The sequence below is a fragment of the Salvelinus fontinalis genome, chromosome 6, assembly GCF_029448725.1.
Source record: "Salvelinus fontinalis isolate EN_2023a chromosome 6, ASM2944872v1, whole genome shotgun sequence".
Taxonomy (NCBI): domain Eukaryota; kingdom Metazoa; phylum Chordata; class Actinopteri; order Salmoniformes; family Salmonidae; genus Salvelinus; species Salvelinus fontinalis.
Genome location: NC_074670.1, coordinates 16,540,623 through 16,568,241, shown reverse-complemented (window position 1 = coordinate 16,568,241; position 27,619 = coordinate 16,540,623). Strand labels below are relative to the sequence as shown.

At 40.6% G+C, this 27,619-nt stretch overlaps 2 protein-coding genes across 3 annotated transcripts in view; one reads left to right on the top strand and one right to left on the bottom strand.

Moving 5' to 3' along the window:
* Positions 1-25,175, top strand: part of LOC129857169 (C-Jun-amino-terminal kinase-interacting protein 4-like) — a 29,176-nt gene extending 4,001 nt beyond the window's left edge. For both annotated transcript variants that reach the window (XM_055925161.1, XM_055925162.1), the window contains 24 exons: positions 1,397-1,467; positions 1,642-1,709; positions 1,868-1,934; positions 2,028-2,203; positions 2,472-2,704; positions 3,325-3,382; positions 3,634-3,786; positions 3,906-3,942; positions 4,063-4,190; positions 4,315-4,368; positions 4,674-4,814; positions 5,269-5,404; positions 10,233-10,319; positions 10,425-10,472; positions 19,404-19,545; positions 19,753-19,795; positions 19,899-19,979; positions 20,130-20,197; positions 21,730-21,878; positions 21,974-22,145; positions 22,341-22,454; positions 22,560-22,658; positions 23,630-23,734; positions 23,810-25,175. In XM_055925161.1, the coding sequence (XP_055781136.1) occupies positions 1,397-1,467; positions 1,642-1,709; positions 1,868-1,934; positions 2,028-2,203; positions 2,472-2,704; positions 3,325-3,382; positions 3,634-3,786; positions 3,906-3,942; positions 4,063-4,190; positions 4,315-4,368; positions 4,674-4,814; positions 5,269-5,404; positions 10,233-10,319; positions 10,425-10,472; positions 19,404-19,545; positions 19,753-19,795; positions 19,899-19,979; positions 20,130-20,197; positions 21,730-21,878; positions 21,974-22,145; positions 22,341-22,454; positions 22,560-22,658; positions 23,630-23,734; positions 23,810-23,919 (2,540 nt within the window). In that variant the 3' untranslated portion in view covers positions 23,920-25,175. The remainder of the gene's footprint in view (positions 1-1,396; positions 1,468-1,641; positions 1,710-1,867; positions 1,935-2,027; positions 2,204-2,471; positions 2,705-3,324; positions 3,383-3,633; positions 3,787-3,905; positions 3,943-4,062; positions 4,191-4,314; positions 4,369-4,673; positions 4,815-5,268; positions 5,405-10,232; positions 10,320-10,424; positions 10,473-19,403; positions 19,546-19,752; positions 19,796-19,898; positions 19,980-20,129; positions 20,198-21,729; positions 21,879-21,973; positions 22,146-22,340; positions 22,455-22,559; positions 22,659-23,629; positions 23,735-23,809) is intronic.
* A 122-nt stretch (positions 25,176-25,297) lies between these two features.
* Positions 25,298-27,545, bottom strand: LOC129857172 (transmembrane protein 238-like). The gene is made up of 2 exons (XM_055925174.1): positions 26,836-27,545; positions 25,298-26,406 (listed from the first exon to the last, which is right to left on the bottom strand). Exon 2 carries the CDS (start codon positions 26,394-26,396, stop codon positions 26,070-26,072), a length of 327 nt encoding a protein of 108 aa, XP_055781149.1. The 5' UTR covers positions 26,397-26,406; positions 26,836-27,545; the 3' UTR covers positions 25,298-26,069.
* Between the last annotated feature and the right edge of the window lie 74 nt (positions 27,546-27,619).

The following is a 27,619-nucleotide window of genomic DNA, read 5'->3' as shown; positions in this document are numbered from 1 at the left end:
ATGCTGTTCACTGACTACAGCTCAGCGTTCAAAACCATAGTGCCCTCGAAGCTCATCACTAAGCTAAGGACCCTGGGACGAAACGCCTCCCTCTGCAACTGGATCCTGGACGTCCTGACGGGCCGCCCCCCCAGGTGGTAAGGGTAGGTAACAACACTTCCGCCATGCTGATCCTCAACACTGGGGCCCCTCAGGGGTGTGTGCCTGTTCACTCATGACTGCATGGCCAGGCATGACTCCAACACCATCATTAAGTTTGCAGATGACACCACAGTGGTAAGCCTGATCACCGACAACGATGAGACAGCCTATAGGGAGGAGGTCAGAGACCCGGCCGTGTGGTGCCAGGACAATAACCTCTCCCTCAACGTGATCAAGACAAAGGAGATGATTGTGTACTACAGGAAAAGGAGGACCGAGGCTGTAGTGGAGCAGGTTGAGAGCTTCAAGTGACTTGGTGTCCACATCACCAACAAACTATCATGGTCCCAACAGACCAAGACAGATATGAAGAGGGCATGACAAAGTCTATCCCCCCCCCCCCCCCGGAGACTGAAAAGATTTTACACGGTTCCTCAGATCCTCAAATAGTACATCACTGCGGCGAAGGTATCCTGCCATCCAGGACCTCTATACCAGGTGGTGTCAGAGGAAGGCCCTAAAAATTGTCTAAGCCTCCAGCCACCCTAGTCATAAACTGTTCTCTCTGCTACCGCACGGCAAGCGGTACCAGAGCGCCAAGTCTAGGTCCAAAAGGCTTCTTAACAGCTTTTACCCCTAAGCCATAAGATTCCTGAACAGCTAATCAAATGGCTACACTGACTATTTGCATTGCCCCCCCCCCCCCCCCCCCCTTGTACGCTGCTGCTACTCTGTTTATTGTCTATGCATAGTCACTTTAACTCAACCTACATGTACATATTACCTCAATTACCTCGACTAACCTGTGCCCCTGCACATTGATTCTGTAAGGGCTTGTAAGTAAGCGTTTCACTGTAAGGTATACCTGTTGTATTCGGCGCATGTGACAAATAAAATTTTATTTGAATTTTTAAAAAGTGAAGTAAACAATCAGAAATTAACAGTAAACATTACACTCACAAAAGAATAAAGACATTTCAAATGGTATATTATGACTGTACAGTGTTGTAACAATCTCTATCTATTTCCCGCTCTCTCTTTTGATGCCTTACCCTGTTCATGTCCGTGTAGATTATTTTATATTATTTGATTCACTTCCTTCATTCACGTCCTTTTTGTTACAAACTGAGGATGTTTGGTAAGACCATGGCAAGTAGGCTACGGCAGAATCTGACTGGCACCCTTCGTCATTGAGACGTACTGTATGTGACACTAAGGCTAATTGCTACTGTGTGTTGTGTTGTTTCTGTGACAGTGGTGGCCTTGGAGGAGCAGAGGGCTGGACTGGGCAGAGAGTTGAACACACTGAAGCACACTCACAACAAGGTCAGACGACAGCATGTTTAGACTGACGAGGCTGTTTGGGACTCAACGTCTGTGTACTCTTCTATCAGTAACAGCTGCTGTCCATCATTGGAAATGTATTTTATTATTCCCCTGTCCCTCCTTGTTGTCCTTCTTTTTCTAACTCCATTCTCTTGTTCTCTCGCTGTCTCTCAGTTGGTGGTCAGTTATAAGGATCTGCTGGAGAGGAAAATGGATCTAGAGAGAGCGAGATCTCCACTAAGGTTAGCCAACACTCAATTCAGTTAATATGACTACAACAATATGGAATGGTATGCAGTCTTTCCATTCTAAAGATATCTCTCTCACTGTGGTACATTCATTTGATGGCTTCTGATTTTCACTGCATTATGATGTCACAATGGGCCCTGTCTGTCTTTAGTAACCATGTGTGCTCCAAGAATTCACAATCTACCGGCCAGTCAGAATCCTGTGTTAGCGGGCAGGAGGTACGTTCTCTAGATTTGATAACCTCTGTTCTGTCTTGTAGCAGTAGTATTTTTCTACGGAAGTTGTCCTTACTGACTCCTCCCCTTTTCCAGCTAACTGATCAAAGGCCAGAAACGCCTCCTGATTCTGTCCTGTTGGAAGAACCGGTAACCAAGGACGATAGGGTGATTGACATTGTCGTAATGCCAGACAGAGATGCGTCCTTCATCAATGACATCATAAGCTCCACCCCTGAGCTGGTGAAGTTTCATGGCCTTATGAAGGCCAGGTATGTCCTGTATGTGTGCACTTACAGTGCAAGATGAACTGGACTGACTTTATTGCATTACCATGAAAGCTTTTCTTTTACACATTCATAACCATAAACCAACTCAGCCACAACTAGTTCACTGTAAATCAGACGACTTCCCTTCACAGGTCTGTCATGGTTCAGAAAGACTTTTGATTGGACATCTCCCCAACACACACTTTACTGTTGGACAAACTGACACTCACTGCCCCCTCCCAACTAATTCTCTGTTATCCATGTTCCCTAGCACCCCGGTCCGAGCAGATGCCAAAGAGACAATTGGAGATGAGACCAAGACCAGCATGGAGGAAGAAATTAAGAAAGAGGAAGGAGTAGCGAAGCAGGAGAAGGGAGAAGAGGAGGAGGAAGATATGCATAGTCTGGAATGGGAGCTGAGGAACACAGAGTCTGTGTTCTCAGAGCTGTCAGAGCTGAGTCAGGAATACATAGAGAGTGTGGACCAGGGGCCCAGTGTCAGAGGTACGGCCATTAGGCAAGGGCACACCTGTGCCCCCTGTTTGCAGTGAAACACTGCACTGGTTGTTCACATAAGATGAAATGTATGCCCTTTGCTCTCTTAACACATACAACCTCATTTTACAGCCAGAGGAAGGCTAGGAGGAAAGAGCTGAGGGGGTATTTTATTTCACCTTTATTTAACCAGGTAGGCAAATTGAGAACACGTTCTCATTTACAATTGTGACCTGGCCAAGATAAAGCAAAGCAGTTCGACACATACAACAACACATAGTTACACATGGAGTAAAACAAACATACAGTCAATAATACAGTGAAAAATAAGTCTATATACAATATGAGCAAGTGAGGTGAGATAAGGGAGGTGAAGGCAAACAAAATATATATATAAATAAGTAAAAATATAAAAAGGCCATGGTGGTGAAGTAAATACATATATCTTAGGGTATCTTAGGCAGTGCTGGGCAGTAGGCACTAGTTAGACTGGATTCAAGTGTCAATGTCTCACGAGATCTGGCGTGAGCAATTACAAGCTAGTTGTTCTGAAAAGGGTTGACTTAGGGTTAAGGTATGGGTTAATGCTATTTGTGGTGAGAACGGTTTGTTTCTTCTTGTCTGTGCAGGCAGCACCGACCAGTTTGAGGAGATTCTTTCTCAGTATGAGGAACTGAAACACACCCAGTAAGTCCCCGCGTTTATCCCACCGTTATTATTACCCTACTATGACTAGTCCTGTGTGACTAACTAGGGGGCTTACCATTCACTATGCCTCTGTTTCATTTAGATACGTTGACAGAGGGCACATTGGGCCTGAAGTAAAACTGGGCACAATGGGTCCTTTGTTTACTGTATTTACTTACTTATGCATTATTTCTATCTCTCATTCATTTTCTCTCTCTCACTCTTACACTGTCTCCCTCTACCTTTCCCAGTGAGTTAGTGAACGCGGCCCGGAAAGCACTGATCTCTCGTGTGGAGGAGCTGACCAATGAGAGGTCAGCTCTTAAGGTGGAGGTGACTTCCTGCCAGGAGACTGTCACCCGATTGGAGGGAAGGATGAAGGAAATGGAGGAGGAAACCAAGAGGTACACAACTCTAGTATCAGGTTGTTGATGGTTGGCAGAATGAGACAACAAAGGTATACAAACAATATTTGTTAATGTGGTGTGATTCATTGATTGCGTGTGTTTCTGCTCTTCTGTAGACTTCGGAAAGAACTGGAATCAAATAAATCAGATGATGTAAGAGGGCTTTCTTTGTGTTGTCTCTTTATATTCTGCTAATAGATGTGTTGTAACCTTTTTCTGTTTCTCTAATGGACTTGATGTACTCTAACTAGAATGTTAATCTGTTACCCATAGTCCTCCCTGCCCATATCGCTGCGTCGGTTCTCTCGTTCGGAGATGTCCCGTGTTGTCATGGAGAAGAACCAGTATAAGGAGCGTTTGTTTGAGCTGCAGGAGGCTGTGAGACGCAGTCAGACCATTCGGTAACCATACCTGCCTGTCTCCCCCATAGAAGTAGACTGACAGGAGGTTTCATAGTCCTGTAGAAAAGGGAGAAGGGAATAACTCAGTTCTCTCCATCTCACATCAGTCATCCCTTCTTTTCAGGGCCACCCAAGAAGAGAGGATCACAGAGAGAGAGAGGACTAGTGTGTGGAGAAGGTGAGAGCGAGGGAGTGAAGAATCAGGAAGGAAAAGACGACTGTTTTTAATTTGGCAATTATTGCAGTGAAGAAGTCCACAGATGCTGTTAACCACTTTCTCCACTTTAAACCTTGAACTGATAACAGGCACACATCCACACATATTTGTTTTGGGCCTGGCTCTGACTTCAACATTTAGCTGTTCATATTTACCTGTGGCTACACAGTCTATAGCCCAAGCACATGACCAGACCTTTGGGAAAGTTATGCGTAATAGTTTCTGGTCCATTGCAGTCAAATTAACCATATCTCTGTCCGTTCAAGATTCAACCGTTTGTTTGGCCTGAACAAGAACCCCTTGGTTCCGTCCGCTGCTCTAGCGCTGACCCTGCCGACGTCCCCGTCTCTCACTCACTCACCAATGGGGTCTCCACGGCAACTGGCTGTCAGTACAACTCAGACAGAGTACGTTGATTTTTATTTTATTTAACCTTTATTTAACTAGGCAAGTCAGTTAAGAACACATTCTTATTAACAATGACGGCCTAGGAACAGTGGGTTAACTGCCTTGTTCAGGGGCAGAACGACAGATTTTTACCTTGTCAGCTCGGTTACTGGCCCAACGCTCTAACCACTAGGCTACCTGCCTCCCCATGATAATGGGATTCCATGTCTATGGAGCTCTTTGCAACTGCTCAAAGTGCTTTACATTGTAAGATTTGAAGTGAACTCACCTCAGTGGGTGAAAGAGTGGTTTAAAAAGATGTACTGCTTTATGATAGTTACTAATGTAACATAGGTTACATTAGTAACATAGGTTACATTAGTAACTATCATAAAGCAGTGCATCTTTTTAAACCACTCTCTCACCCACTACCCCTTCTTCCCCTCTGTTCTTCCTCTTCCCGCTTCCTCCCAGTGGTGCCTCCCCTGCTGCAGCCCTGTCTCCGCGGGTCAGGAGGAGGGAGCTGTACAGAGAAATCCGCTCTCATGTCTGGGGAACCCTGGGAAAACGCCAGGTTCATGGCTGGAGCATGCCGCTGTCACACACACAGGTAAACACACACACACACACACACAGTTGAAGTCGGAAGTTTACATACACTTAGGTTGGAGTCATTAAAACTCGTTTTTCAACCACCCCACAAATTTATTTTTAACAAACTATAGTTTTGGCAAGTCGGTTAGGACATCTACTTTGTGCATGACACAAGTAATTTTTCCAACAATTGTTTACAGACAGATTATTTCACTTATAATTCACTGTATCACAATTCCAGTGGGTCAGAAGATTACATACACTAAATTGACTGGGCCTTCAAACAGCTTGGAAAATTCCAGAAAATGATGTCATGGCTTTCGAAGCTTCTGATAGGCTAATTGACATAATTTGAGTCAACTGGAGGTGGACCTGTGGATGTATTTCAAGGCCTACCTTCAAACTAAGTGCCTCTTTGCTTGACATCACGGGAAAATCAAAAGAAATCAGCCAAGACCTCAGAAAAAAAAAATGTAGACCTCCACAAGTCTGGTTCATCCTTGGGAGAAATTTCCAAACGCCTGAAGGTCCCGCGTTCATCTGTACAAACAATAGTACGCAAGTATAAACACCATGAGACCACGCAGCTGTCACAATGCTCAGGAAGGAGACGTGTTCTGTCTGGGTGGCAAATGGGTCTTCCAAATGGACAATGACCCCACGCATACTTCCAAAGTTGTGGCAAAATGGCTTAAGGACAACAAAGTCAAGGTATTGGAGTAGCCATCACAAAGCCCTGACCTCACTCCCTTAGGAGATTTGTGGGCAGAACTGAAAAAGCGTGTGCGAGCAAGGAGGCCTACAAACCTGATTCAGTTACACCAGCTCTGTCAGGAGGAATGGGCCAAAATCCACCCAACTTATTTGGGGAAGCTTGTGGAAGGCTACCCGAAACGCTTGACCCAAGTTAAACAATTCAAAGGCAATGCTACCAAATACTAATTGAGTGTATGTAAACTGCAGACCCACTGGGAATGTGATGAAAGAAATAAATCATTTTCTCTACTATTATTCTGACACTTCTAGGGGTATGTAAACTTCGGACTTCAACTGTACAGTGCCTTCAGAAAGTATTCACACCCCTTGACTTTTCCACGTTTTGTTGAGTTACAAAGTGGGATTAAAATAGATTTAACTGTCATTTTTTGACAACAATCTACAAACAATAATCTCATGTCAAAGTGGGAGAAAAATTATAATATTTGTAAAACATTTATGGAAAATGAAACACTAATCTATCTTGATTACATAAGTATTCAACCCCTGAGTCAATACATGTTAGAATCACCTTGGGCAGCGATTATTAGCGAGATTATAAATTGTATTTTTGGTTAAGTCTCTAATAGCTTTGCACACTTGGATTGGACACTATTTGTCCATTTATTATTCTTTAAAAAATTATTCAAGCTCTGTCATGTTGGTTGTTGGTTATTGCTAGACAGGCATTTAAACATTTTGGCATCTTCAAGTTTATTTAAGTCAAAACGGAATGTTCCTGAGTGGCCTAGTTACAATGTCGTCTTGGTAAGCAACTCCAGTGTATATTTGGGCTTGTGTTTTAGGTTATTGTTTTGCTGAAAGGTGAATTTGTCTCCCAGTGTCTGTCAGACTGAAATCAGACTGATCCAGGTTTTCCTCTAGGATTTTGCCTGTGCTTAGCTCTATTACGAATTTTCTTTTATCCTAAAAAAACTCCCTAGTCCTTGCAGATGACAAGCATACCCATAACATGATGCAGCCACCACCATGCTTGAAAATATGAAGAGTGGTACTCAGTTATGTGTTGTTTTGGATTTGCCCCAAAACATAACGCTTCGTATTCAGAACAAAAAATGAATTTCTTTGCCACATGTTTTACAGTATTACTTTAGTGCCTTATAGCAAACAGGATGCATGTTTTACAGTATTACTTTAGTGCCTTATAGCAAACAGGATGCATGTTTTACAGTATTACTTTAGTGCCTTATAGCAAACAGGATACATGTTTTACAGTATTACTTTAGTGCCTTAGCAAACAGGATACATGTTTTACAGTATTACTTTAGTGCCTTATAGCAAACAGGATACATGTTTTACAGTATTACTTTAGTGCCTTAGCAAACAGGATACATGTTTTACAGTATTACTTTAGTGCCTTATAGCAAACAGGATGCATGTTTTACAGTATTACTTTAGTCCCTTATAGCAAACAGGATGCATGTTTTACAGTATTACTTTAGGGCCTTATAGCAAACAGGATACATGTTTTACAGTATTACTTTAGTGCCTTATAACAAACAGGATGCATGTTTTACAGTATTACTTTAGTGCCTTATAGCGAACAGGATGCATGTTTTACAGTATTACTTTAGTGCCTTATAGCAAACAGGATGCATGTTTTACAGTATTACTTTAGTGCCTTATAACAAACAGGATGCATGTTTTACAGTATTACTTTAGTGCCTTATAACAAACAGGATACATGTTTTACAGTATTACTTTAGTGCCTTATAGCAAACAGGATACATGTTTTACAGTATTACTTTAGTGCCTTATAACAAACAGGATGCATGTTTTACAGTATTACTTTAGTGCCTTATAACAAACAGGATGCATGTTTTACAGTATTACTTTAGGGCCTTATAGCAAACAGGATGCATGTTTTACAGTATTACTTTAGGGCCTTATAGCAAACAGGATACATGTTTTACAGTATTACTTTAGTGCCTTATAACAAACAGGATGCATGTTTTACAGTATTACTTTAGTGCCTTATAGCAAACAGGATACATGTTTTACAGTATTACTTTAGGGCCTTATAGCAAACAGGATACATGTTTTACAGTATTACTTTAGTGCCTTATAACAAACAGGATGCATGTTTTACAGTATTACTTTAGTGCCTTATAGCAAACAGGATACATGTTTTACAGTATTACTTTAGTGCCTTATAGCAAACAGGATGCATGTTTTACAGTATTACTTTAGTGCCTTATAGCAAACAGAATGCATGTTTTACAGTATTACTTTAGGGCCTTATAGCAAACAGGATACATGTTTTACAGTATTACTTTAGTGCCTTATAACAAACAGGATGCATGTTTTACAGTATTACTTTAGTGCCTTATAACAAACAGGATGCATGTTTTACAGTATTACTTTAGTGCCTTATAGCAAAAAGGATACATGTTTTACAGTATTACTTTAGTGCCTTATAACAAACAGGATGCATGTTTTACAGTATTACTTTAGGGCCTTATAGCAAACAGGATACATGTTTTACAGTATTACTTTAGTGCCTTATAACAAACAGGATGCATGTTTTACAGTATTACTTTAGTGCCTTATAACAAACAGGATGCATGTTTTACAGTATTACTTTAGTGCCTTATAACAAACAGGATGCATGTTTTACAGTATTACTTTAGTGCCTTATAACAAACAGGATGCATGTTTTACAGTATTACTTTAGTGCCTTATAACAAACAGGATGCATGTTTTACAGTATTACTTTAGTGCCTTATAGCAAACAGGATGCATGTTTTACAGTATTACTTTAGGGCCTTATAACAAACAGGATGCATGTTTTACAGTATTACTTTAGTGCCTTATAGCAAACAGGATGCATGTTTTACAGTATTACTTTAGGGCCTTATAACAAACAGGATGCATGTTTTACAGTATTACTTTAGTGCCTTATAGCAAACAGGATGCATGTTTTACAGTATTACTTTAGTGCCTTATAACAAACAGGATGCATGTTTTACAGTATTACTTTAGTGCCTTATAGCAAACAGGATGCATGTTTTACAGTATTACTTTAGGGCCTTATAACAAACAGGATGCATGTTTTACAGTATTACTTTAGTGCCTTATAGCAAACAGGATGCATGTTTTACAGTATTACTTTAGGGCCTTATAGCAAACAGGATACATGTTTTACAGTATTACTTTAGTGCCTTATAACAAACAGGATGCATGTTTTACAGTATTACTTTAGTGCCTTATAACAAACAGGATGCATGTTTTACAGTATTACTTTAGTGCCTTATAGCGAACAGGATGCATGTTTTGGACTATTTTTATTCTGTACAGGCTTCCTCATTTCTCTCTGTCATTTAGGTTAGTATTGTGGAGTAACTACAATGTTGTTGATCCATCCTCAGTTTTCTCCGATCACAGCCAGTAAATGTTTAAAATCCCCATTGGCCTCATGGTGAAATCCTTGAGCGGTTTCCTTCTCCTGTATCTTTGTAGTGACTGGGTGTATTGATACACCATCCAAAGTGTAATTAATAACTTCACCATGCTCAGAGGGATGCTCAATGTCTGCTTTTTTGCCCTTCTTTGCGAGGCATTGGAAAACCTCCCTGGTCTTTGTGGTTGAATCGGTGCTTGAAATTCACTACTCTACTGAGGGACCTTACAGATAACTGTATGTGTGGGGTACAGAGATGGAGTAGTCATTCAAAACAGAATGCACATAGAGTGAATCCATGCAAGTTGTGACTTGTTAAGCAACACTTTAACTCCTTTAACTTATTTAGGCTTGCCATACCAAAGGGTTTGAATACATATTAACTCAAGACATTTCAGCTTTTCATTTTTTATTTATTTGTACAATTCCACTGTGACATGGGGTATTATGTGTAGATCAGTGACACACAATCTCAATTGAATCCATTTTAAATTCAGGCAGTAACACAACAAAATGTGGAAAAAGTCAAGGGGTGTGAATACTTTCTGAAGACACTGTAGGTAAACACAATATTTACTTCAGAGGTGATAATACTCACACACAGACTGTGGAAGTAGACACAAACCTTAATCTGGTATATTCAGTATATTGTGTGGGATTATTGCAGGATTCCTCCGATCCGACCCCTGAGCCCAAAGATGTGCCTGTCCTAGTGCAGCTCAGACTGCTGGACCAGAGAGATTCTACAGCCAAGGTAGGACATACTATTCAGAAACATGTTTACAATCAGTGCTATGGTTTTTAACCCAGACAGTCTTTTCCCAGAACACAGTCCCTAGCTTGTGTTTTCTCTCTGTAGCTAAACTGTGCTGTTGCTGTCACACCTGAGATCTCAGGCGAGACAACGGTAAGGTGGTCATTACCGTCAATTTACTAGTTCTAGTCACAGTAACTACCACTTGCAGTACCATCTAACCACTATTTTCAGACCATGTCATGCCAATGGTTTTCTCAATGCCAAATCGACCCCTAGCTCTTACTGGCACTTCTTGTAGATCTGGGAGGTTTGATAGGTAGAATCAATATGGTAGTTGCTCCATGTCCACTGACAGGCTAGATGGAACCATGTTGTTTAGAATACTGTTTACACCCATCCAAACCTTTTTAGGTCTACACTAGAGGTCGACCGATTAATCAGAATGGCCAATTAATTAGGGACGATTTTCAAGTTTTCATAACAATCGGAAATCGGTATTTTTGGACGCCGCTTCAGCAGATTTTATTTTTTTCAAAAATCTTTTTTAAAATTATTATACAGTGGGGCAAAAAAGTATTTAGTCAGCCACCAATTGTGCAAGTTCTCCCACTTAAAAAGATGAGAGGGGCCTGTAATTTTCATCATAGGTACACTTCAACTATGACAGACAAAATGAGAAGAAAAAATCCAGAAAATCACATTGTAGGATTTTTTATGAATTTATTTGCAAATTATGGTGGAAAATAAGTATTATTTAGGACGTAAAGGTAAAGTAAAGGTAATGGCGGACTGAACGAAGTTATGTAGAGCACCTCAAGATAAAACATAATATTCGAAATATCTGCTAAATAGACTAAAATATTAGCACTACATAATCTGGTGAGTGATAAACCTTCAATCTGGATAATAACACAAAACAAATCCTAAGACTAGAGACATTTATCGACAAATATTACGAACACAGACAACAACCAAACATGACGGAGAATAAGACAGGGGAACCGTTTACAAAACGCAAGCGAGATTCTTCGACAGATACTGACGATTTAATATTCTCACCACCGGGAATGGTAAAGGTCGAAACTGATCTGTTAAAATCAATAAATGACAAACTAGGTTTACTTGAATTACTTAGTAAGGATATAAAAGAGTTAAAGGCAAGCCTAGAGATGAGTGATGAAAAAGCTGCGACATTGGAGAAGGAAACACACGCGCTAAAAGGGACAGTCAATAAGATTAAAACCGAAATGAATGGAATTAAAAAAGAGAACATCGTTCTGAAGGAAGCCTTACTGGAGATTCAAACTAGATCCATGAGAGAGAATTTGGTACTTACAGGTATCCAAGAAAAAGAAGGAGAAGTTCCTGAATCTATAGTTAGAGAGTTCCTCCATACAGCGCTTCAGATTCCATGCGAAGTTGTCGACAAAATCCAACTTGAACGTGTTCACCGCTTCGGACAGAGAGGGCAGAGGTACGAACGCCCAATCGTTGCAAAATTTGCTTCATTTAAAGATAAAATAATGGTTAAAAGCCTAGGTAAAAGACTGGCTGGGACCAAAATTGGCATGAATGATCAGTTTCCGAAAGAAATTGCAGAACGGCGCAAAGTTCTGTATCCAATTTTCAAAGAAAACAGATTAAAAGCGAAACGAGTAGCTCTCGTCGTTGATAAACTATATATTGATAACCAGTTGTTCAGAGACACAAAGACTACTCCATGGTTATTTTAAAATTTACAAAATTCTCATAGACGAGGAAAATAAACACAATTCAAGCCCGGTTACTGATTGTAACAATACAACAAAAAATATAGCTTTTTTATAAATCTTCAAATATAACTAATTGAACACACAAGCACTATTTTTACACAGTGAAGATAAAAACTAAGTAAACAGAAGGCACAGTATGTGTGGATGGTATGGTTTGTGTTTATTTTATTTTTTATCTTATTTGTTATGTTTGGAAAGTTGAGTGAGTGAGTAATGAAATGGTTGCATATCCCAGAGCCAATGTATTGCTGTGAGCCGGGTATGAGAGGGCTTTCAATGTTGTTCAGATGATGGATATACTTTTATAATGAATTATACGTCTTATTTATTTATTGTCCTATCATGGAAAACTACATTTTTTTTATCTTAATAAATTATATCTAATTATTATCCTATTTTAATGGTACTGTCTATGGCCCTATACCCTAGACACCCACCTGAATGACCCAGATATTAAGGAGAAGTCCCTAACTGTTTTATGTGCTCGCTGTAAGCGGTCTATATGCAGCTAAAATGAGGTCAGAGACCAAGAGCAGCACTGCCCCCTCAAGATTCTGAGCCTGCTTGGCAGGGTTGGTCCTGCAAAGCCAAAGCCCCCTAAAGGGAGAGGAAAATATACAAGGAATTTCTCAAAGCTGCTAATGAGAACCTTGACGACCTTGTACCTAGCCGGTGGGGATTCCGGTGGGGTACCCCCACCCAGGCAGTGGCAGTGCTGGCAACACTAGCTGCAGTAACCCATGGGGAGGGGGTCACACTCGGACATTCAGAGAGGGGGTATATTATTGTGGCCCTGGTGGCACAGAATCAAGGTCGGACTGCATGGAGATGCGTGGGGACATGGTCATGACTGGTGGCCGTATTGTGGGTGTTTTTTTCAGGAATAGGGTGTACATTTGACGGCCATTATCTAGGATATGACAATGGTAAATAAATTTCAATTTTTGCTTATTTTTTTGCGCGGTCTTGCAGGCCTTCTCATGCAGCTGCAATGGCATTTGGAAATCATGACCCATCTTGAGTTGGGCTCTGGGATGGTGCAACTGTTGAGAAAGTGAGCTCATGGTTGTGTGGGGGTAAGGGCTGAGTGTGTATGTGTGTATCCCACAACTGTTGCGAAAGAAGAAGTAAAAGATGTAAGGTACAATAGAGGATGATCCACAGCTATATATAATACAAATCGAGGTGACGGCAATGGAAATGCATATGGCAATTGATTTACTTCAATTCGGTAAATGGAACTGTATGCTCTTTTCAAAGAATGGATCCCAGTCGGTTCAGGGCTATGGGATACAGGGGGTCGAGGGTGGTCTGCCGGGCATTGGGATGACAAGCCATCTCGAGATGAGGCCTTTTAGCGGGTGGAATAGTAGGGACCAATTGGAGGTTTACTTAGTAGAAATGCAAATATCATGGTACAACTATATAGACACTCAATCATTATGTTACTTTTTAATAGTACGTTTACAAAAATATATTCTGATTAAAAGAATGAAAGGTGTGTCTCATGGTAAGTGGTGAAATAAGTAAAGCCAGTTACAATTGTAATGGCTTAGCAGATAATAAGAAAAGACGATCAGTATTTACCTGGCTAAAAGAGAAGGATTATAATATTTATTGTTTACAGGAAACCCATTCAACAGTTTTAGATGAAGTTTTGTGGAAAAAGAACTGGGTGGGCAAAATATATTTCTCCCATGGGCAAAGAAATTCAAAAGGGGTGATGATCTTAATTAACAATAATTTTGATCCAAATGTGCAAATTGTCCAAACAGATCCTCAAGGTAGATGGATTATTTTAAATATGTTATTGGACAATAAACAAATATGGCTTGTTAACCTATACGGTCCGAATAATGATGATCCAAGCTTCTTTGAAAATATATATAAGAACTTATCAACTCTACAAGCAACACTAGACTCTATTATTATAATGGGAGATTTTAATACGGTCTTAAATAGCTCTATAGACCGGAAAGGAAATCACACTACAAATTATCACCCTCAGGCACTTAAGGAAATCATGAATGTCATGGATATATTGGAATTAGTGGATATATGGAGACTTAAATACCCTGATTTAGTGAGATATACATGGCGGAGGCTGAATCAAGCTAGTCGTCTTGACTACTTTCTTATTCCATTCTCTCTGGCACCAAAAGTTAAAAACGTGTTGATAGGGGATAGAATGCGGTCGGATCATCACATAATTGGCATATATATTTCTCTTACAGAATTTCCACGTGGGCGAGGATATTGGAAATTTAATCAAAGTCTACTAGATGATAAATTGTTTAGAACTAGGACAGAAGATTTTATAACTGACTTTTTCAGACATAACATAGGTACAGCAGATCCCCTTATTGTATGGGACACTTTTAAGTGTGCCTTTAGAGGCCATGCAATTCAGTACTCATCTATAAAACAAAAGCAATTTAGATCAAAAGAGTCCATATTAACAAAGGAAATTGAAGGACTAACAGTACAGTTAGATAGCAATAAAAACGGTACCATAGAGGCACAGAATAATTTAGAGGAAAAACAAAAAGAAATGGAGGAACTTATTCAAGAAAGATCCAGTGTAATATATTATAAAAATAAAGCGAACTGGATGGAATATGGGGAAAAATGCACCAAATTATTTTTCAATCTTCAATATAGAAATGCTACCAAAAAAAATGTATTAAAACTTGTGACAAATGATGGAGTCACGCATGATTCACCAAATGATATTTTGAAAGAGGAAGTAAAGTACTTTAAGAATATGTTTTCGTTTCAGGCTCCTCCATCTCCACTAACTGAAACTAATTGTATGGATTTTTTTCCTATTAATAATGTAAAATTAACATCTGAACAGAAAGACTCATGTGAAGGCCAAATTACAGAGGAGGAACTGCTTGTTGCAATTGGGGCCTTTAAAGATGGAAAAACTCCAGGGCTGGATGGCATACCAGTGGAAGTATACAAAACGTTTTTTGATATACTCAAAGGACCATTATTAACTTGTTTTAACCACTCCTATATAAATGGTAGATTATCAGACACACAACAAGAAGGTCTGATATCGTTATTACTGAAACAGGACCCAAGTGGTATATATAAAGATCCAGTCCAATTAAAAAATTGGAGACCTCTTACACTTCAGTGTTGTGATGCAAAAATCCTAGCAAAATGCTTGGCGCATAGAATAAAAAAAGTTTTGTCAGATATTATTCATCCTAATCAGACAGGTTTTTTACATGGACGATACATTGGAGATAATATAAGGCAAGTACTGGAAACAATAGAACACTATGAGATATCGGGGACACCAGGCCTGGTTTTCATAGCTGATTTTGAAAAGGCTTTTGATAAAGTACGACTGGAGTTTATATATAAATGCCTAGAATATTTCAATTTTGGGGAATCTCTTATAAAATGGGTTAAAATTATGTATAGTAACCCTAGGTGTAAAATAGTAAATAATGGCTACATCTCAGAAAGTTTTAAACTATCTAGAGGAGTAAAACAAGGTTGTCCACTATCGGCATATCTATTTATTATTGCCATCGAAATGTTAGCTGTTAAAATTAGATCAAACATTAATATTAAAGGATTAGAAATCCATGGCTTAAAAACTAAGGTGTCATTGTACGCTGATGATTCATGTTTTCTTTTAAAACCACAACTAGAGTCTCTCCAGGGCCTCATAGAGGATCTAGATACCTTTGCTATCCTCTCTGGATTAAAACCAAATTATGATAAATGTACCATATTACGTATTGGATCACTAAAAAATACACATTTTATATTGCCATGTAGTTTACCAATTAAATGGTCTGACGGAGATGTGGACATACTCGGTATAAAAATCCCAAAAGAAAGAAATGATCTCACTCCAATAAATTTTTATAGAAAGTTAGCAAAAATAGATAAGATCTTGCTACCATGGAAAGGAAAATACCTGTCTATTTGTGGAAAAATCACCCTAATTAACTCTTTAGTCATATCACAGTTTACCTATTTGCTTATGGTTTTGCCTACACCTAGTGACCTGTTTTTTAAATTATATGAACAAAAAATATTCAATTTTATTTGGACGGGCAAGCGAGATAAAATTAAAAGGGCCTATTTATATAACGAATATGAATTCGGAGGGCAGAAATTATTAAATATTAAAGCATTAGACCTCTCACTAAAGGCATCGGTCATACAAAAGTTATACTTAAATCCAAACTGGTTCTCTAGTAAACTGGTACGAATGTCTCATCCTATGTTCAAGAAGGGCCTTTTTCCCTTTATTCAGATTACACCTGCTCATTTTCGGTTGTTTGAAAAGGAAATGATCTCCAAAATATCCTTATTCTTTAAACAAGCCTTAGAAAGTTGGTTGCAATTTCAGTTTAATCCACCTGAAAGGACGGAACAAATAGTACAACAAATATTGTGGTTAAATTCAAATATAATAATTGATAAAAAAACTGTATTTATCGAAGAAATGTTTAAAAAAGGTATAATTTTTGTGAATGATATCATAAATAGGACTGGTGGAGTTATGTCACACATGCAGCTAACACAGACATATGGAAAAGTCTGCTCTACCCAAAATTACAACCAATTAATTGCAGCATTACCACAAAAATGGAAGAGGCAAGTAGAAGGGGAAAAAAGTAAGGAACTTGTATGTCGGCCCTGTATTAAAGAACAAAAATGGTTAAAGAAAAGTGTGATAAATAAAAACATATACCAATTTCATTTAAGGACCAAAAAACTAACAGCTGTGCCATACAAATTACAAAATAGTTGGGAAGAGATTTTCGATGTACCCATTCCATGGCACATGGTTTATGAATTGATACGCAAAACAACGCCGGATTCAAAACTTCGAATTTTTCAATATAAATTACTGTACAAAATTCTTGCAACTAATAGAATGTTATATATATGGGGTATACAATCTTCCCAGCTCTGCAGATTCTGTTGTGAGGAGGCAGAGTCATTAGATCATTTATTTTGGTATTGTCCATATGTAGCTCGTTTTTGGTCACAGGTCCAGGAATGGCTGAAGAATTGCAACATTTGCCTAAAACTAACGCTACAGATAGCAATACTGGGGGATTTGAAAAGCCATAGTCAATCAATCAATAATATAATAATTATTTTGGCAAAGATGTTTATTTTTAATTTACAATCTGTAGAAGCTATGAGAATAGGAAGGTTCAGGTCTTTTGTGAAGCATCACAGCACAGTTGAGAAATGTATGGCAGATAGAAATCCGAAATGGATGATGTTGGAAGATAGATGGGAGGGGTTGGGTGGAGCTGAAGGGTGGGACTAATAACAAGATAAACAATATAGGGCATACGGGATCTGTGAAATGTGTATAGGTGCGGAGCTTTTGTGAAATAGCACAGTTACAAGTGGAAATAAAATTGGATGGACAACAGAAATAGAGGAAGGACTAAGAACAAATAAGAGAGAACTATTGTAAAGTGGACTGTGTCTGTAAGATAGGTATAAGATGTAGAAATTGAAGGTAAAAGCAGAAGTGTTTATAAGTTTACTCCAATTGGGGGATTGGTGGTAGGGTCGCGGGGAATAATAATAAAGGCATATTCTTTAAAAAAGTATGTCTATATAGGTATGTGTATGTATATATGTGTATATGTATGCATACGTGTATGGATATATATATTTACCCAAAAAAATATGGGGGAATGGAAATGATGCAGACAATTACATTGGAAGCAACATTCTTTCCGCAATACTAAGCTGATCCACCCCTAAAAAAAAAAAAAAAAAAAATAAATAAATAAATAAATACACAGAAGTATATATTTTTAAACCTGCATATTTAGTTAAAAGAAATCCAGGTTAGCAGGCAATATTAACCAGGTGAAATTGTGTCACTTCTCTTGCGTTCATTGCACGCAGAGTCAGGGTATATGCAACTGTTTGGGCCGCCTGGCTCATTGCGAACTAATTTGCCAGAATTTTAGTAATTATGACATAATATTGAAGGTTGTGCAATGTAACAGGAATATTTAGACTTATGGATGCCACCCGTTAGATAAAATACGGAACGGTTCCGTATTTCACTGAAAGAATAAATGTCTTGTTTTCGAGATGATAGTTTCCGGATTCAACCATATTAATGACCTAGGGCTCATATTTCTGTGTGTTATTATGTTATAATTAAGTCTGACTTGATAGAGCACTCTGACTGAGCGATGGTAGGCACCAGCAGGCTCATAAGCATTCATTCAAACAGCACTTTTGTGCGTTTTGCCAGCAGCTCTTCGCAATGCTTCAAGCATTGCGCTGTTTATGACTTCAAGCCTATCAACTCTTGAGATTAGGCTGGTATAACCGATGTGAAATGGCTAGCTAGCTAGCTGGGTGCGCGCTAATAGAGTTTCAAACGTCACTAGCTCTGAGTCTTGGAGTAGTTGTTCCCCTTGCTCTGCATGGGTAACGCTGCTTCGAAGGTGGCTGTTGTCGATGTGTTCCTGGTTCGAGCCCAGGTAGCGGCGTGGAGAGGGATGGAAGCTATACTGTTACACTGGCAATACTAAAGTGCCTATAAGAACATCCAATAGTCAAAGGTATATGAAATACAAATCGTATAGAGAGAAATAGTCCTATAATTCCTATAATATCTAAAACCTAAAACTTCTTACCTGGGAATATTGAAGACTCATGTTAAAAGGAACCACCAGCTTTCATATGTTCTCATGTTTTGAGCAAGGAACTTAAACGTTAGCTTTCTTACATGGCACATATTGCACTTTTACTTTCTTCTCCAACAGTTTGTTTTTGCATTATTTAAACCAAATTGAACATGTTTCATTATTTATTTGAGGCTAAATTCATTTTATTGATGTATTATATTAAGTTAAAATAAGTGTTCATTCAGTATTGTTGTAATTGTCATTATTACAAATACATTTTAAAAATCGGCCGATTAATCGGTATGGGCTTTTTTTGGTTCTCCAATAATCGTTATCGGCGTTGAAAAATCATAATCGGTCGACCTCTAGTCTCCACACATATGCCTAGTGGGTAGGGGCTAGGGCAGTGGTTCCCCAGCTCGGTCCTGGGGACTCCCAAGGGGTTTTGGTTTTTGCCCTAGCACCACACAGCTGATTCAAATGATCAACTCATCACTAAGCTTTGATTATATGAATCCGCTGTGTAGTGCTAAGGCAAAAAACAAAACGTGCACCCCTTGGAGTCTCCAGGACCGAGTTTGGGAAACACTGGGCTAGGGGTTGATCTGTCATTTTTCAGTAGTAGGCATCACTCCTCTCTCTTCCATCCACTCTGTCAGTGTGCAGTGTGGGTGGTCTCTGGTCCCGCCTCCAGTAGTGATGTCACAGTGATCAACCCTGCACGGTCCAATACGGTGCTGGATCAGTTCAGCCTCCCGCCCACCTCGCCCGCCCTATGCATCTGTGCTGTGCCTCCTACTGGTCAGTGCTATCTATTACTCTCCGGGTAAAAGTTACCCTTGGGCACAGATCTAGGATCAGCTTACCAATTTTTGATTTCTGTAGACTTGTTAACCATAGCCACCATCATTTCCAAATCATCACTCAACTAGTTATTTCCATTAACAATGCTTTAAACACTGGCAATGCTATCCGCTTACTGTCTCTGTTACATTTCTGTGTCATCAGGTGAGACCTCAGGAACTGTGTGGATTGGAACTCAGGAAGGAAGGTGAGGTGTGGAGATCAGAACCATGCTATTCCATGATATGTTAAACAATTGACAGTTGCTCATTCTCCCTCTCTCCTCTGTTTCTTTCTTCCTCCATTCCCAGTGTGTTGGTCCACTCCGCGTCCACAGCCAGGAGGCGCTGTCTGCAGTCTATCTCTCTGTCTGAGGGTGTGCACTCTCTCACGTGAGTACTCCTGTACCCAGTCCGATATAGACCACGAGCCCCTACAGTTGAACACTTGGATGACTAGATCTGAAAGGATAATTGTGTACCAGTTTGAATATTGCATGTTTTGTCTTTATTTATGTTTACTTTCAACTCTAAACCTTTCAGGTATTCACTTGGTCAAGTCATTGCTGGATTAGCCAATGGGACGCTTGCATTCTTCTCGCACAACCCAGGTAATTCCCCCTCTCAGGTTACTGTCAGGTTACTGTCAGAATCAGGTCAGGTTACTGTCAGGTTACTGTCAGGATCAGGTCAGGCTACTGTCAGGATCAGGTCAGGTTACTGTCAGGATCAGGTCAGGTTACTGTCAGGATCAGATCAGGCTACGGTCAGGATCAGGCCAGGTTACTGTCAGGATCAGGTCAGGTTACTGTCAGGATCAGGTCAGGTTACTGTCAGGATCAGGTCAGGCTACTGTCAGGATCAGGTCAGGCTACTGTCAGGATCAGGTCAGGTTACTGTCAGGATCAGGTCAGGTTACTGTCAGGATCAGGCCAGGTTACTGTCAGGATCAGGTCAGGTTACTGTCAGGATCAGGTCAGGTTACTGTCAGGATCAGATCAGGTTACTGTCAGGATCAGGTCAGGCTACTCTCAGGATCAGGTCAGGTTACTGTCAGGCTCAGATCAGGTTACTGTCAGGATCAGGTCAGGCTACTGTCAGGATCAGGTCAGGTCAGGTTACTGTCAGGCTCAGGTCAGGCTACTCTCAGGATCAGGTCAGGATCAGGTCAGGTTACTGTCAGGATCAGGTCAGGTCAGGTTACTGTCAGGCTCAGGTCAGGCTACGATCAGGTCAGGTTACTGTCAGGATCAGGTCAGGTCAAACTACTGTCAGGATCAGGTCAGGCTACTGTCAGGATCAGATCAGGCTACGATCAGGTCAGGTTACTGTCAGGATCAGGTCAGGTCAAACTACTGTCAGGATCAGGTCAGGTTACTGTCAGGATCAGATCAGGTTACTGTCAGGATCAGGTCAGGCTACTGTCAGGATCAGATCAGGCTACGATCAGGTCAGGTTACTGTCAGGATCAGATCAGGTCAGGTTACTGTCAGGCTCAGGTCAGGTTACTGTCAGTATCAGGTCAGCCTACTGTCAGTATCAGGTCAGCCTACTGTCAGTATCAGGTCAGCCTACTGTCAGGATCAGGTCAGGCTACTGTCAGGATCAGGTCAGGCTACTGTCAGGATCTGGTCAGGTTCCTGTCAGGCTACTATCAGGCTACTGTCAGGATCAGGTCAGGATCTGGTCAGGTTCCTGTCAGGCTACTATCAGGCTACTGTCAGGATCAGATCAGGCTATGGTCAGGATCAGGTCAGGTTCCTGTCAGGATCAGGTCAGGTCAGGCTACTGTCATGATCAGGTCAGGCTACTGTCAGGATCATATCAGTGCACATGAAGGAAAGGATGGAAGAAGTGGTACCATTTAAGTTTGAGATACGACGGTTCTGACTAGAAGGGATACAGTTTATGTCAGAATGGACTTTTCGTAACCGGTTAGGAGAACTTACGCAGCAGGTTAAGAGAATTAGCGTAGCCGGTTAGGATAATTAGGTTAAGTTTAAGAATAGGTTTAGCTAAAATGCAAAAAAACGAAAACATATTTTGACGTCAATTTGACAAACTGCATACCATCTATCCATGACCAACTACAATCTGTGATTGTAAGAGACTGATGATGACTAATCATCACTATATTTGACAGGTGGATGGGATCTCCAATCACATGAGGTTTTGCCTCTGGGATCGTCTCCACTGCAGCCCATTCGCTGTTGCCTAGCAAAGGGGGCGGGCTTATGGGTAGGATACTGGAATCGGGTTCATGTGGTCGATGTCGAGAATAGAAAAGTGGAGGTAAGAGTTTGACGAACCTGAAAATATTGTGTGTGAATTCAGAATGGTTGGTACTTTGTATTATTTTGGCTATATTTCCCACCTCTCTCTTTCAGCAAACTTTAACCGTCTCGGAGCGCAGTGAGCAGCAGGTGCGTTTCCTGTGTGCGGCAGGAAGTGGTGTGTGGACGTCCTGCCGGCTCGACCCTACACTCAGGCTTTTTGATTGGTCCACTGGCCGGCCCCTGCAGGATGTGGATCTGACCCCTCTGGTCACCAAAACACTGGGTAGGAGCAGGAACAGAATTCTTAGTTCATGAATCTGCTCATGTTTATATTGCTGATGTGAGCATGTAATGGCCCACATATAAGTTGATGTATAACTTTGAATTAATTTTCTTCAATTTTGTTTCCATCCTTACCTCTTCAACCCAAAAACTGAATGGATAAGTTCCTGACTGTTTGGATCTCTGTCTCCTCCAGGCCCTGCCTTCTTGTCTCTCTCTCCGCTGCAGATCTCGTCCCTCACCTTCATCTCTGGCCGGCTGTGGGTGGGAACAGGAAGTGGCGCCATCTTCTCCATCCCTGTGTCTCTCAGTGAGTTCTAACCTCTGCCCCCCAGAGGTCAACAACAGAATCACCTGAGAGATAATGCCCTTACACTGGTCACATCTCAATTGTCTTCTTCTCTGCGTTCCATAGGTTCAGAATCTGCCTCTATACCATACTGCTCTTTGGCGGCAGCACAACTGTGTTACCATGGACACCGCCAGGCTGTCAAGTTCATCATTGCTGCACCTGGTGAAAATCTCTTATCGTTGTTCATTCATTCACTGTTGTGTAACAATGCAGTTATTCTACAGCGGGGCTATTCAACTGGCGGCCCACGGCCCATATCCGCCCCATTTATTAATTTACCCTGGCCCTTTGATCAATTCTGAACATTAATCAAAGATCTGCAAAGAAATCCCCTCCAAAATCCGACGTTCAGTATCAAAATGACAAGCACTATGGTGGTTGTCTATAGTGTAGATCCTAGTGTTTTTTGTGGTTTCTAGCACCTATGTGGCATGTTGATAATGTTTTCTTCATACGAGTTTGGCTCTAGTGTTTCAACGGTTTAAGCTACAACATGTTATGACCCCATTCCTGAAAGCTATGACTCTCAGGAACACTACATGCCTTCTGTTTCCCTCTGATGCTCACAAGGACTTGTTAGAAGGGATTGGGACAAATGAATGCACCTAATGACTGTGGGAAATTAATTCAAAGCTTCCTTCCTTCAGACTGGAATTTGGCATCACCTGATTTGACATATCTTTGTGTTCTTTATTAAAATGGTTCGTTTTCAGATTTTAAAACAACCTAATTACGTTTAAGAAGCTTTTAATAGTTAAAATGGTGAGCGAGTTTTGTGACTTCCTTTTCAATGATGAGCAGTTTTGGGCTGCACCTCAACTCACATTGGTTGAGCGCCCTCCACTTATTTCCTAATTACTTTTAGCAACATTTAATTTGAAGAAAAGTGCTTTATTGGTCATGTGCGTTGCTTTTCTTTATACAGTTCTTTCGAACATTAATTGCATGTGGAAAATGTCCATCCCCCTTGCAATTAACCTTTTTACATCTGTCCCCAGTAGGAATATAGTTGAATAGCCCTGTTCTACAGTATTAAATACTATGCAGTTATTACATGGTTATTTGACAGTATTATATCATGATACTATGCAGTTATTACATGGTTATTAGTATTCTATATCTGTGTTCCCCAGGCTGTGTGACCAGCTCCTCTACAATAGGAGGCGGTGCTGTGACTCTAGTCTCTACCTCTCAGCTCATCCTCAGTGGAGGAGAGGGCTACATCAACTTCCGCATCGGTGAGTTGAGGACATCACGTGGTTGTCATTAGAGTGGTTGTCTGACTGACTCTGTTTCCCTCTTACCTTTCCCAGGTGATGACGCGAATGACGGCGCGCCCGAAGCTGCCCCGCTGCGATCAGACCGCAGTCACATGATCATCTGGCAGAGCCCCACCCCCTCCCTGCCCAGCTCCACCCTTTGACCACACCCACATCCAGTCTAGAATGAGACAAGGAAGGATTAGACAGAGATGTCATACAAGAGACCAGGAAGTACAAATGGGAGCCATGTTTTAATGGGCTTCATTCACTAGGAGTTCCATTTGGATTTTTGTTCTAGAATCTTGGGACTAAATTAAGACATCACAGCTTAATCCTTCTTGTCTCACTCTGTTATTCAGTTGCTACCCTCATCCCCTTGACTAAACCTTTCACCTGGTTAACCCAGTCTCCTCTGTGTGCCTTAATGTGATTTGACAATCGTTGCTGTGAGATTGGTCATTGTACAATGTTTTGTGTTTTTTGTGAAACATGTTTCCTCATTATGGTAATCATATATGGGCGGCAGGTAGCCTAGCGGTTAAGATCGTTGGGCCAGTAACACAAAGATTGCTGGTTCGAAAACCCGAGCCGACTAGGTCAAAAATCGGTCTGTGCACGCACATGAGCAAGGCACTTAACCCTAATTGCTCCTGTAAATCGCTCTGGATAAGAGCGTCTGCTAAATGACTCAAATGTAAATATCATCATCACTGTAGCAAAGTATTTTACAGTAAGAGTCTCTGACTTTTGGTTGGTCAGTCAAGAATGGTTTGGGTTTGTTTTTACCACAAAACATGCACACTCAGATTCATATCATTATTCCATGACGTTGGATCAAACTTGTTTACATTGATACTGAGATATAGTGTTGAAGCTGCTGGGTTCCTAATAACTGTTGTTGCATAAGACCTGGCCTTCAGTTCCCATTGCATGCTTGGTAAATCTGCACTTTATTATCATCTCTCTCTGTGTGTGTGTGTGTGTGTGTGTGTGTGTGTGTGTGTGTGTGTGTGTGTGTGTGTGTGTGTGTGTGTGTGTGTGTGTGTGTGTGTGTGTGTGTGTGTGTGTGTGTGTGTGTGTGTGTGTGTGTGTGTCAAATCTTTTGAAATTATTGGCTAATCGTCTTAAAGATTCTAGGAAAAAAAATGCTAGTATTTCTCCCAGAGAAATTATCTTATGTCTGCTCGTCATGACTTTGTGAAACACATATGATTTGTTAATTTTTTTTGTTTTAAGTTTTCATTTGCAGAGCGATAAGGGAGTGGAAGTCTCAAAAGATACTTAAAGTATTTTATGCAGTATTTGAAAGTGTGTTTGTGTGTGTGATTCATGTCTGAAAATGTTAATCATAACTGGACTCTATGCAAGATAATCTATGTATCTACTTAAATCTATGAAAAATAAACTTTTGTAAATACTTTCATAAAATATCTGTTTTCAAGTCAATATAATGTAATACTTTACACCCCAAATCTTCACAAATGCCCTGTGGTAGGATATTTTATAGTTTTAATACAATTGTATCATGTAATACAAAAACCCTATTACGATTCAAAGAAAACCATAACACATGGATTATTATGAATATACAGACCAATTCTGTACAGATTCAAGCCTAAACAAACCAACCAAGTGAACTATGAATGGCCTCCATGCTTGATCGTTTAAAATCCTATTCAGACAGTCTGTACAATTTTGTTATCTACCTGAGGTGTTTTAGCAAAGGTCAAGTCACAATAAAATGCAATGAGCAATAGTTTTTCCATCTTGTAATTGACACTAGTGAACTAGCAGTATGTAAGTCTCTTCCACTGTGGAGGTGGTGGAACTTGGGTTAAAGAATGAGGGAGTTCTATAAAAAAAATATATCTTAAACGGAATCTTTTTCCTGCCCCAGCTGAAGCGGGTTAGCTTTGATTACATTCGTTTTGGAACCGAGATCCTCCCCGTCAGCTCCAAAAATAAAGTAACAGGTTAACCACGTGGAGTAATGAGTAGGATTCTGGATTTTCACATACCAAAAAGCCTTTGTATCAAAAGCAATCATTATCTGCCTTCTTAATGAAAAATAGTTTGAAAATGTGAACATATGCTGCCTTGATGACAACATGACCGAGCGGCGCAGATTACTGTGTGATTTGAGAAGGGCGCTCCTCCCAACCCCGCTTTTTCCCGTTCACATCACAGGCCGTAGCCTGGTTCTGCTCCCAGACCCCCAGGCAGTTTGACTGTCAGGGGCCAATAGTCTAATGGAGACACTGAGGATCCTCCCCTACAACCACGCCCTTCTCCTACGCCTGACCATGAAGCATCATGAGGGGCTGCTGTGGCTCCTGGGGAGTCGTATCCTGCGGCTGAGGGAGCGGGCCAGCCGGTCCATGGCACCCATGGTTCCCCCTAGCTCCTTCTTGGAGGTCAGGCCCTCGAGGTTCCCGCTGTACCACATGACCCATCCTCCCAGGGACATGAGCATCAGTAGAGCCCCAGAGTACACCAGCAGGTCCCCAAAGTCCTGTCCCTTAATCTCTAATGGGGCAAAGACCCCGACCAGCAGAGCAGACACACCTAGCAGGTCCATCAATATGGCAAACGCCAGGGCCAGCTTACAGTGGGACAGACCATCATAGTGCTGAGCCATGGTCACTCACCTGGGGGACAGAGAGGTGGGGGAGTAAAATCACAATAGAGTCACCTCTGGCAATGATAGGAGGTTCACTCTAGACATACTGGTCGAGTGGGAGGATATTGTATGAACATAAACATGACACCATGGCGTGTATGTTCTGTAGCTATTAAAGTACAGGTATGTATGAAATAATGTAACCATGGTCAAATAACAACAGTATGTTATTTAAATATTTACTTTGTCTTTGTATTTAGGCCTACACTTTAAAAAAAACTTTTTATCTAACATTGGAGGTTCGTACAATACTCTCCAATGTATCTTTATTCATAGGAAAAACAGGTGCCACACCTGAGCGCTATGATACTCCCAGCACAACCAAGACACTTTTGTGTTTCGATGCTCGTTAAAAAACGGATTTAAACACAGAAAAACATAACAGATTAATACTCACCTCATCACAGGTGCAAATGCGTCTTGATTAGTATCGTTTCAATATTTATCTCTTAAAAAATGTAAGTAGAATCCACTCAAACTGTATCCTTCCGGTTCTTCACTGGCAGGTAAAAACAGTGACTCATGAGTGAATAATGTTACCTGACACCTCTCCACTCCCCCTCACCTGAACTTTTCTGCACTGACGAATATCATTGGTCTGGTCTCCTTTGGTCACGAAAGCAAGAAAAACCTGTCAAACAATATTTGACTTTTCAATTCTTTTCACCCTGACATTTATTTTGGAATATGATTTCTAATGTATATGCTAAACAAAAATATAAATGCAACATGCACAAATGTCAACGATTTTACCGAGTTACAGTTCATATAAGGAAATCAGTCAATTGAAATAATTGAATTAGGCCCTAATCATCTGAGACCAGCCAATCAGAATGAGTTTTTCCCCAAATCAGCTGCCTGGGTGGCCGGTCTCACATGATCCTGCAGGTGAAGAAGCCAGATGTGGAGTTCCTGGGCTGGCGTGGTTACATGTGTTCTGCGGTTGTGAGGCAAATTGGACGTACTGCCAAATTCTCTAAATACAAAGTTGGAGACAGCTTATGGTAGAGAAATGACAATTAAATTCTTTGCCAACAGCTCTGGTGGACTTTCCTGCAGTCAACATGCCAATTGCACGCTTGCTCAAAACTTGAAACATCTGTTGCATTGTGTTATGTGACAAAACTGCACATTTTGTACAGCAGCGCCTTTTCGTTACAAACTACATTTCGGTAAATTAT

What these genes read in the sequence shown, in the direction of transcription:
- LOC129857172 (XM_055925174.1), bottom strand. Translation starts at nt 26,396, where the DNA reads ATGGCTCAGCACTATGATGGTCTGTCCCACTGTAAGCTGGCCCTGGCG.